This window comes from Alosa sapidissima, chromosome 6 (assembly GCF_018492685.1).
Source record: "Alosa sapidissima isolate fAloSap1 chromosome 6, fAloSap1.pri, whole genome shotgun sequence".
In the NCBI taxonomy this organism is placed as follows: Eukaryota; Metazoa; Chordata; class Actinopteri; order Clupeiformes; family Clupeidae; genus Alosa; species Alosa sapidissima.
The window spans coordinates 11,557,798-11,569,409 of NC_055962.1; the positions used below are offsets into that span (position 1 = coordinate 11,557,798).

The 11,612-nt window shown below is 44.5% G+C and overlaps 1 protein-coding gene across 2 annotated transcripts; it reads right to left on the reverse strand.

Annotated features, from left to right (window-relative positions):
• Nucleotides 1-4,375: 4,375 nt before the first annotated feature.
• On the reverse strand, nucleotides 4,376-9,577 carry rd3l (RD3 like). Of its 2 annotated transcripts, XM_042095620.1 has the most exons (4): nucleotides 8,913-9,577; nucleotides 7,049-7,171; nucleotides 6,341-6,685; nucleotides 4,376-5,674 (listed from the first exon to the last, which is right to left on the reverse strand). In XM_042095620.1, the coding sequence occupies exons 1-4, from the start codon at nucleotides 8,957-8,959 to the stop codon at nucleotides 5,242-5,244; spliced, it is 948 nt and encodes a 315-aa protein (XP_041951554.1). In that variant the 5' UTR covers nucleotides 8,960-9,577; the 3' UTR covers nucleotides 4,376-5,241. The 2 variants fall into 2 exon arrangements, with proteins under 2 accessions (XP_041951554.1, XP_041951555.1); XM_042095621.1 differs by lacking the exon at nucleotides 7,049-7,171.
• Between the last annotated feature and the right edge of the window lie 2,035 nt (nucleotides 9,578-11,612).

The following is an 11,612-nucleotide window of genomic DNA, read 5'->3' on the forward strand; positions in this document are numbered from 1 at the left end:
TAGCGATGTCCTCCAATTGTGATTTGATCAACCTTGATGAATGTGACGTACACACCCTATAGTAAACAATCCCTATGTAAAACAAAGTTACAGTGACTAACGAAGACTGCTGTCCTGTCTACGTTTGCAGTTCAGATCACCATTAAACCTTACGGGACAAGTGAGACATTGATGTTTTGTTAGGCTAGACATATTATGTATGATGAGAATGAGGCACATTGATCTATTTGTGATAATCCCAAATGATTGTAGATTCTGAACAGTAGGCTATGTAGTATGCACGTAGATTGATAAACCGTCCTATGTGGTTGCGACATTTATCATTATGGGCCTTCATTTGCACAAGGCGTTAGTGGGTGCACAGACTCAGGGTGGCGCCCTTTTCCTTTGGATTTTAGTTTGGTGAGAAGTAAGCCTTCAATCCATTGACCCAACCGGAGTGAGGACTGTTTCAGCGTCGGCGTCAAGGGCGGGCCTCAGGGGGCCAGGCCCCCCCAAACAGGCTAGTGTGCCCCCCACCCAAATGAGTTCTCTTCCTGACATAAAAAAAAAAAACATCTACATTTATGGCTATGGTGGAAATGAAATCCATATTGATCTCTGATGTTGAACACGTAGCCTACTCAAAATGAAACATGACACAGACTGACACGTGTGTCAACTACTATGCTACTGTTGATTGTGTTAGCAAACTGCACGATGAAGAGGGATTCTCCACACTTGGACACCATTGCACCTAGTGTCACTGATACATTTACCACCACTCCTGCAACGTCAAATGAGCATAAATCTTGACCAGTAGGGTTTTTAGACACTGCATAAGAACTTCAGTAGGTTTCAAAATAGATCTGGGAAGATAATGGAAAATACAAGGTTTTTTGTGTTTCTGAGCGCAGGATGACCCAAGCACTCAAGCTGAATGCATGAGCTGTTGATCTAAATAGCAGAAACCATAAATAAAGAGCCAAACTGACACGTCTCATTTCCTATATTTTCCAATATTGTCCAGTGCTAAACTTGAGAAACGGAGACGTATCATGCTTTGGATCATGTAGGCTTTAAGAGGGGAGATGGAATCGCCCTTTAGTGAGTGCAACCAAAGTCCTTTTAGGCAAGTCCCTCCACTCCTTGGCCATATTGCAACAATTTTTGGGCTCTTATTGGGCATCTTTTTTGGCAGAAATGCGCGTGCGCAAGGCTTCATGACACCAACCTTGCTCCAGCAGCGAGATCACAACACATGATTGCCACGATGTCTTCACAACACAACACATTATTGGCTCAATGTATTCACAACACACCACATGATTGGCTCAATATATTCACATGTCAACGTTTTCCCGTGAAAGGGGTGGGATATGTGTAGACAACTGCCATATTGGCGTTACAAACTAACCCCATGCATATATGGAGGATTTTTTGAGTGCTATGTCTCCTCATTAGAAAGTCTCTGGTGCAACACAGCATGGGTCTTAACCTTTATCCAGAGGGAGACATTTTTGGATGCAGTGACGAAAAGCCTATAATGGACCTGGCTGGGAAATGCGACAGTTGTGGAGTCAGCATTTGTACCCTGTCGTTGCAAAACAGTACATCTCCAAACTCAAAAACAGTATACAGTCAATAAAAGTGAACTGTCAGAGCAGCACAAAATACTAAAAGCCATGCCAAGTATTCTGTTCGCTCACTTTCCATCACATTTGGTGCATCTACCTAGCCACCTTGTAAATGTGTTAGAATTTGTTCTGTACTATAAAAAAAACATTTTGAGCAATCACATAGCCTATGCAATGTTCCAGTGTTTTTTAATGACCAGCGTTAAAAAAGTTACAAATCTCTAACTAAAATTGTTATAAAAAAGATGTGTCATTGATGCATTTCAAAATACCCATCCAGCCTATTTCATGGGCCTGTGCAAAATCACATTGGGTTCAAAATTCCATGGAACACCTCACTTTGCCTCATGGCACACCAGTGTGCCTGGACCTAATATACCGAAGATCACAGAACCCACTTGAATGCAGATGAACAAAGTGTGTCAGGCAAAACGTTTGCATTTCAGCCTTCTTCGTCTGTGAGAGTGTAACAGGTGTGATTATTTAAAATCCCCATGTTATTTTCCCATAGGAAAAAGATCTTTAAAATCATGCCCCCAGAGTGTAGCACTGTAGCTGTTGGCTGCAGCAACTTGAGCAAGGTAGCACCCAATTTTCCATTTTATTTCATACCGACATACTTGTTGACCTCGAGAAACAGATATCTATGTGAAAAAAAAACAGAAGAAAAGTGGAAAAAGTAAGGGCAATCAAGGTTGTGCATGTCAAAAGTGACTGTTTAAAGGAGAATTCCGGTGTGATATTGACCTAAAGTGTATTGAAACATGATACCGAGTGTGAACGTATGTCTCATAGCCCATCTCGACTTGTCCCCTGCACTCCAAAATCTGGCGCTAGTTAGCCGATGCTACCAACAACTTTTTCAGTAGTGGTGCTTCGGCATCGGGCTAGCCATGCAAATAAATCACTGTTTTACACCCATTTATGAGGCTCAATGTATCTCCACACTTCATTGGTAGACTTCCTAGGGCCCTGACATTTAAAACGAGACATTGAGAACTTTGAAAAAGCACTGGTAGTTTACTTACAAGACGATTTATACAGACAGTATCTTCACGAAGTTTAGCGTTTGCAGCCATCTTGAATTTAGTCACGATAAGTCGAGCAAAGAGTAAGAATGAACAGCTATGATAAGGGATCAGATTCCAAAAATAATTCAGTGGAAATGCATGGATTCCAGTTGCTGCTACTGGAAGAAACTGGAATCCATGCATTTCCACTGAATTATTTTTGGAATCTGATCCCTTATCATACCTGTTCATTCTTACTCGTTGCTCGACTTATCGTGACTAAATTCAAGATGGCTGCAAACGCTAAACTTCGTGAAGATACTGTCTGTATAAATCGTCTTGTAAGTAAACTACCAGTGCTTTTTCAAAGTTCTCAATGTCTCGTTTTAAATGTCAGGGCCCTAGGAAGTCTACCAATGAAGTGTGGAGATACATTGAGCCTCATAAATGGGTGTAAAACAGTGATTTATTTGCATGGCTAGCCCGATGCCGAAGCACCACTACTGAAAAAGTTGTTGGTAGCATCGGCTAACTAGCGCCAGATTTTGGAGTGCAGGGGACAAGCCGAGATGGGCTATGAGACATACGTTCACACTCGGTATCATGTTTCGATACACTTTAGGTCAATATCACACCGGAATTCTCCTTTAAATGTCGTTTTCAAATGTACAACTGTTGCAGTAATTGTTTGTTTTAGTATTTAGCATCTTAATTAAAGTATATTTGAACTTTCAAAACAATCTATGCAATCTATACTGTGCTGGATACCTAGAGAGGACACTGTGATATGGCTATCTGTACGCAAGCTGATATTTCACTTCTCCAAGTATATTTAAGAACTAGATGTACCGCAGAGCGGTACAAAATATGACCGCCGCCCAGTCCAGCACATTTTTTCCACAAAAATAAATCACACTGAAAGGCCTATATGATTCTAACTGTCTCACTAAATTGCATTATCCACACTCAATTCTCACTGGTATCTGCTAGACAACAAGTACCAAAACATGATTAGTTCATAGATTTCACATGTAAAATTCATTTTATACAACCCCACCCCCATCTTGCCTGTTCATAATTCTGAGAAATTCTTGAATTATCTCTTATCAGTACACAAAAAATAAGCTATATGCTTAGTTCAAAATAAGTAGACCAACAGTACACTTCCATAAACATATTTTTGCTAAGGGTATGTCATAGCACACACTAAGTCCTGTTGAAGCCTTTTTGTACAGAGAGTTATTACCATTCAAGTGTAATTCATTTTAGTATCTCCCTCACTTATCCGGTAGATTGAGAAAATAGTTCTTTATAGTCATGTTTGTCTGGCCTGTGAATCTGAGGGATCAGGGTGGGTATTCAGGTCAGGAGAGTGTGTTCTACACGAGGCTACAGTGACGAGGAGACATGACTAGAATGGACAGACAGTATCAGAGAGATGATGCCCACCGCTGGCAGTTCTTTGCTTTGTAATCCAGAAACATGACTCAGAGGAAAGAAAAAAACAAAACAACAACTGCAGCTACTACTTAGAGGCCGATTAGGCTGGATGAATGCAATAGCCTTTGTGTATTTCTCTGATTTGTGTCCTCGTTCATGTCACGCACACCCTACCAAATAATCGTGTAGGTCCGTGTTAGTAATAAACTGGTCTCGCTAAAGACTAATCAGGTGGGTGTAGGTGAAACTGTACTTTAGGAAAATTTAATCATAATTTCAAAAAAGAAAATGTTCACATTCATCACACAATGATTTGCACTAAATTTATTTCATCTTGTGTGCAACAACATCTTATATTGTTTTGCAATACTGATAGATTCAAAATCAGATCAACTTAGTTCTGCTGTAACAAATGATAGAAATCTAAAATGACATAAAGTAATGTTTCCATCTCTAGTGCTATAAAATGTTGTACCACTACTTTCATCAAGACAAGACATCATTGGATAAGTATCGAGTCAGAACCCTGAGCTTCGGGGTAACAATGCTACAACGTTTGAGAGGAGGGTGTACACACTGGTGGGATGGATCAGGCAGGAACAGAAGGCAGAACAAGATATGGGACTTTTTAACACAAAAATGTGCCATTTTATGCTATCTGGAAGAGGTGGAGGAGACTCAATGTCACAGGAGTTCCATCTAAAAAAATAAAAAAAAAACATTTCAGGTTCATCCTGGTCCTTTAGTAGGAAGTAAAAGCCATACAACAGTCGGGTTTAGGATATAAGTTAAACTTATATGTGTTTGTGTGACAGTTGTGCTGAGGGAGAAATCCAGCAGTTGACATGGACTATAAGGCAGGGATCACATTAGCCAGCGGCAAGCGTAACGCAACGCAACGCTCACACCATAAAAAGTTATATCTCGTTCCTATGGTAACACAAGTGGTTTGTCTTAACTTGAATACGCTCGCGTTGCGCTTTGAAAGTTGAACCAAGCTCAACGCTCAGCTTGTTCAACGCGTTACACCAGCGTTGCCACCGTTCCGCTGCTGAACCATAGAGAATAGGAAACCTGCCACTTGCCACTGGCTAATGTGATCCCCGCCTAAGGGTAGAACTCTGTCTTAACTTCCTGGCTACAGTCTGTTTATTCTCTTCTTGACAGGGGATACCCTACAGGGTGGTGCCGTAGGCCTCTGGACAGTCATAAGGAACCGAGTAGCAGTAAGGCAGGCTCCAGTCACGGTGGACAGCGTAGGGGCAGACAGCGCTCAGGTGGCGGTCCACGTAGCTGGAGATGGTTGGGATCTCCTCCCGACGGTGTCCGTCCACACTGTCGGTCGCAGGGGGAAGTGGGCTGGACGTGTCTCTCGGTGGGCAGCCGCTAAGCCGATAGTCCGTAGAGTGTGCTGACGGAGTGGGCACTGGCCGTGCTGGTGATGTGGGTGTGAGTACGGCCGGAGGTGGTCGTGATCGTGTCCGTGGCGGAGGGAGACCTCTCAGGGCTCCTTCTTCCTCTCGGACCAGGAAGTCCCGCAGTACCTGCTTGAAGACGCACACCAGCTCCCACGGCAGGAACTCGTTGGTGGCCAAAACTTCACGGAACCTAAAGTGGGCAGTCCAGTGGATGGCGAACTTGTGAGTAACAGTTGACAGTAACAGTTAAAAATGTGAAAAACAGTTCCCTCCAACAATTTATGTATGATGTATTTCCATGTCTGTCCTCAACCCAATATACAATATACCGTGATCAAGGCTTCCATGCAAAGGGAAACTGAAATGTCCAAACTAAAGTTCATGTTTGTTTGGTGTCCACAAATGTTTGTCTCTGCCTTTTTCTGTCCTTAATTAAATGACTAACACACTGTTTACCAAGCCTCTGGCAATTGAAATTAATTAGCAATAGCCTCAATGAAGACTTTGCAAAAAATATTTAATGTTGAGTCATACCAAACATCCTTAATTATCTTAAAACTGCTGGTAATGAAACAAATTAAAGTAATGACTTGAAAGATGACAGAAAGGCCACACAGCTTTACCAAAACAAACACCACTAGTCATAATTTGGTAATAGTGGGACCACTCTGTCATATTCAGGAGAAACAAATATTTATTTAGCCCTCCTTAGGCCTTATCTTGTTTATCTTGTGAGTCATTACACAAGTTGCTTATACAATTGTCATTTAAATAATCTGAAGGTGCAGTGGTTGTGCAAAAACGTGAACTGTAAGCCCCATATTGATTCAGATTTTTACGAAGGACCCTGGCTCACCTGGACAGAACTGCTGCAGTGTGTGAGGGTGGCACGCGGGCACACAGGCGCTCCAACTGCCGCCTTTCAGCACTGGGCATGAGTGGACGCGGCAAGCCTTGAGCTGGCGCTGGCGGTGGGCGGCGGCACCCCTGGGCGCCCCGGCGCGACAGAAACAGATGCCAGGCCTCCTCGCGGAGCAGGCACTCCCGCTGCTCCAAGTGCCAGAGAAGCTCGCGAAGGAGCACGCCGTTCGGGAGGCATCCCGTTGCCGCGGTAGCAGCTGCGGAATTGGAGTGGGAGCCACTGGCCCTCTCAGCATCCAGACGAGGCCACCTCATCCAGCCGAACAGATGCATGGGTGAGCTGAGGACAGAGGAAGGAGGAGAAGTGACAGAGTGTTTTGTTAGAAGAAGACTGCATGACAATGACCTTGAGTGACCTGTGCACCATCACATCATTCAACTTGGTCATAACTGAAATGCGTTGTTGACATGAGGACAGAGAAAGTAGGAAGTAAGGTGAAGAAAATATAAGTGATTGTTTTTTAGCAAAGCAACACAGACTTGCGATGGCATATTCGGGATTAAAACCTGGGCCAACCGACAAACCTGTCCGTCAGACAGTGGTGCAAACACTGCTCCACCACGGCCGCTGAAGAAAGGAGTGAGAGAACGTTTTGCTCTGAAGGAGACTATGACCTTGAATTGACCTACAGTAGACCTTCACCTTAAAACTTTATTCCCCAAATCTGTTGATTTATACAGTGCGTCTGAATGTGCAGTCTGTGAAGCTCCTCTCTGGTCCTCATTTCTGGAGAGGATGTGAGATACCCTATGTGCTCGGGGGGAGCTGGGAGCACAGGAGGTACAGCTGGAGAAGGTTAGCATCTTTCTGGTCATTACACAGGGTGCAGTCATTACAGCACTGTTTAAATGCATTCATTTGTCACAAACTCTACTCTCTCTCTCTCAAAGACACACACACACACACACACACACACACACACACACACACACACACACACACACACACACACACTCCACTGCTGAAGCCCTTGCTGCCTGAAGGAGAACAGAATAGGAGGTGACAGCATGTGCAGTGAATGTATTGGACCAGTGTTCCCTCTACAGCCCCTAATCACTGGTCTAGGATACAGGAAATGAACAAAAATGGGAAAGACTTGGTTTACAGTCTATGGTCGTACCACTCAGAGAAGAAGAGCTTACAGTACATCACTCCATAGGCAAATATGACCACAGGTGCTCTGCTGTCTCTCTTGTCTGTAGGCAGTGAAATGAAGGAAGAGCATGTAGACAGGGATGGAGATGAAATTCACCTTATTCACGCGGCAGCCATTGTGTTAACAAAACGATGCTACAGGGGACATTGACCATATAATTAAAGCCCATATAGCATTTTCGCCACCTACTGGTGAATTCATAGAACACAACAATCCTATAGTTTGTGTGTCCTGTAGCCTCATTTTGGTTGGTTACAATGGCCGCCGTGTGAATAAGGTGAATGAGCTTAACATAGGTGATTTCACTAATTAGCTGATCTACTTGGTTTAAGAGTTGCGCTAATTGGAATCAGCTGATTAAGTGATAGAGTGGTTGGAACAAAAATGTGGCAGAACTTTTACTTTCTGAAGTCGGACCTTTACACCTCTGACTACTGTGTAGATACTGTAGCGCTCACTGCTTCTAAGATTCGTGCACAGAAAAGCGTACTGTGAATGAGAAGTTATATTGTGGTTGGTGTCGGCCGTGCCTTACAGTCGGTTCTTCACGAAGCACGACACACAAGTTATAACTCCCGTTTCACCATCACAGGCACCGTCTCTAAGAATCTTCCCCTAAGAACACCCCCACACCCCAGCATTGGCCCAGGTATCACAGCCTATCGTAGAACATTACACACATTAACCTGTCAATAAATAACATTCTTGAACTCAGACACACTACAATACAATCCTATAGAAACACAAAGGTAACAGAAATGATCATGCACTTATTATATGACTCTTCAGAATGCTGCAGGAAGTTCCATTATCATGACATTTGGCGGTCAGATAATTCTATATGATGACTGCTGCAAAAAATGAATGGCCGCTGTCAATGTCAGTGCAAAGGTCCTGTTTGCACTGTCTAGACTTATTTTTCGATATTGATCGGCAGATGATACATTATCCCTTACTTGTTGGAGTCATTATGATGACTGAAATTAAACTTCAATGCAAAACAGTTTCAAACTGAGATGCACTAAACAAATTCTACTTTCTTACTTATTCATTCCTATACATCACATCAGGGAAACCTCGCTAGAACAATATGATCAGCGAAAGCCTACAGACAGAACTGGGGCAAGGCAAAGAGAAACTGAGACAGATAGAGTGATACAGAGAGCGAAAAAGAGGAGAGAAAGAGATGGAAAGACTCAGGTGGTAAAAAAAGAAGGACACCCCATTTCTAAACTAGAAAACACACCCTCAAGAAATACCGTAAATTAATACACCACGCAAGATGTGACCAATCAGACAAAAGAGAAAAGGACACAGGAAACTACACACAGGAGGTCAAGTGCACCTTACCTTGAGCTCCTCGAGGGCTGATGTCCACGGCGTTGATGTGCCTCCATATCTCACTCGGCGAGAGCGTCAGACGACATTAGCCGCGTGCGTCCCCCCAGCCTGAGAGCTCAGTGCGTGGACTGCATGCACAGAGGGAGAAAGCCACAAGTTTGGAGGAGGAGAAGCGGAAAGATCCAGAATGGAACAGAGGAGCTTCAATTGGAGTGAAATGAAAGATTTAGTATTCAGAGAATGACAGGAATTGAGATGACATAACCGGGAAAGATAGAGCAATGAAGAGATAGAGAGAGAGAGAGAGATGCAGAATGAAAGAGATGCAAAGGACAGAGAAAACTGGGGAAAACTGTGTGTGTGTGTGTGTGTGTGTGTGTGTGTGTGTGTGTGTGTGTGTGTGTGTGTGTGTGTGTGTGTGTGTGTGAGAGAGAGAGAGAGAAAACGTGGAGAAAACGAGAGAGTCTGAATGGCACGGGCGAAACACACAGCACAAAGTGAGAGAGAGCGAAGGGAAAGAGATTCAGAGCAAAAAAAGCAGAACAGAGAGAGAGAGAGAGACTGGTAGACCCAACAGACCCAGCAAAGAGCAAAAGACAGAGAGGAACAGAATGGCAGCTAGAATGCTTTAGATATGACAGAAAGAGCAAAAGGAGAGAGAGAGTGAGAAGGGGGGGGGGGGGGCGATGAATGTGTGCGTGTGTGTGTGTGTGTGAGAGAGAGAGAGAGAGAGAGAGAGAGAGAGAGAGAGAGAGAGAGAGTTGGATGGCAAACAGTGAGAGCAGCAGGCAGATGACAGCACTGTGTGGAGCGGCGTGGTGCAGAGGAGCAAAGTTGAGAGGTGGAGAGTGAGGGAAGAGATAGAGAGAGAGAGTGTGTGTGTGTGTGAGGGAGAGAGAAAGAGAGAGTTTGTGTGTGTGTGAGAGGGAGGGAGAGAGAGAAAAAGACAGAGTGTGAGAGAGAAAGAGAGAGGGTGAGTGAATGTGCGTGTGCGTGCATGTGTGTGTCTGTGTATGTGTGTGTGTGTGTGTGTGTGTGTGTGTGAGAGAAAGAGAGAGTGAGAGAAAGAGCCTCCCCAGCCCACTGCTCCCAGCCTTCTGTCTCTCTGCTCTGATAACTCATCCTGCTCTGACCCTGTTTCTATTCAGCCGTACTGTGCTACGCTGCCCTGCACAGTGCACACACACACACACACAGACACAGATAAATAAACAGACACATAAAACACACACACACAAAGAGACACATGCACAAACAGACACACACACACACACACACACACACACACACACACACACACACACACACACACACACACACACACACACACACACACACATTCACAAACAATCAAACATGTAGGCATGATTACACATGCACAATCACATGTGGTTATGCAGATGCATATGCAGATGTGACACAGACAGACACACACACTCACCATCCTCATATCTGCCCTCCCCTTCTCTCTATCTCTCTCCCTCTCTCTCACTCTTTCTTTCTCTCTCTCACTCTTTCTCTCTCTCTCTCTCTCTCCCTCTCACACACACACTCACAACAACATACATTTTCATAAGATGAAAGGCCTACAGGCACATGCCACACACATATGTGTGCATACACACACACACACACACACACACACACACACACACACTCACACACACACTCAATATGCTCTGTCAGACTATGACAGTGTGACTGGAGAGATCATATGGCAGCTTGCAAGAGCAGAAGCCTGAGGTACAATCTCTCGTCTCTTTCTTTTTCACACCCTTTCCTTCATCCTCACATCAGACCAAAACACACACACAGACATGCAAACATAAAGACAGACATACACACACACACACACACACACACACACACACACACACACACACACACACACACACACGCACATAGCACTTGAAAATGTCAGGGCCATGCTCGCATCTTTGGGGTGAAACATGCCACATTGCACCACTCTGTGCCCGTCGCTGCTGCCAACATCCCGAGAGGCATCTTGGCCTAATCCTTCTGTTTTTACAGTAACAGTGTCTTTCTGTCTGAGGTCCCTGTCTGTGTGTGTGTGTGTGTGTGTGTGTGTGTGTGTGTGTGTGTGTGTGTGTGTGTGTGTGTGTGTGTGGTGACTCAAAGTCCTCAGGTGTCCAAAGAAGTGATACCCCGGCATCTTGTGTCCCCCTGTGACAGAGAGGGACCCTGGCTGGGTTTCCTGACACTGGTACTGGGCTTGCAGGGGTGGTGGTGGTGGGGGGGGGGGGGGGGGGGATTTATGGTGGTGATGGTTAGTCAGCAGGGGAACTGAGAGAGAGCCTGCTGGGGAAGACTGCTCAACTGAGGTTGTGTGTGTGTGTGTGTGTGTGTGTGTGTGTGTGTGTGTGTGTGTGTGTCTGTGTCTGTGTGTCTGTGTGTCTGTTAATGTGTATTTGTCTGGGTGTGTGCATGTAGGTGTTCAATAAGTGTGTGTATGTGGATGTTTGACATAAACGTATGCATGTGTGTTTCTGTCTGTCGGTTTAGGATTGTGTGTAGATTTCAGATTGTGTGTGTGTGTGTGTGTGTGTGTGTGTGTGTGTGTGTGTGTGTGTGTGTGTGTGTACTGTATGTGTGTGTTTGTCTTTGTGTGTGTTTGCACAGAGATATGCATGTGTGTTTGTATATGTGTGTGTGTGTGTGTGTGTGTGTGTGTGTGTGTGTGTGTGTGTG

Bases quoted from the DNA above. Each gene is read 5' to 3' on its own strand.
- rd3l (XM_042095620.1), bottom strand. From the start codon at position 8,959: ATGGAGGCACATCAACGCCGTGGACATCAGCCCTCGAGGAGCTCAAG. The intron at 7,172-8,912 runs GTAAGGTGCACT...CTGTGCTCCCAG, and splicing joins CAGCCCTCGAGGAGCTCAAG to CTCCCCCCGAGCACATAGGG. The intron at 5,675-6,340 runs GTGAGCCAGGGT...TGCCCACTTTAG, and splicing joins ACTGCAGCAGTTCTGTCCAG to GTTCCGTGAAGTTTTGGCCA.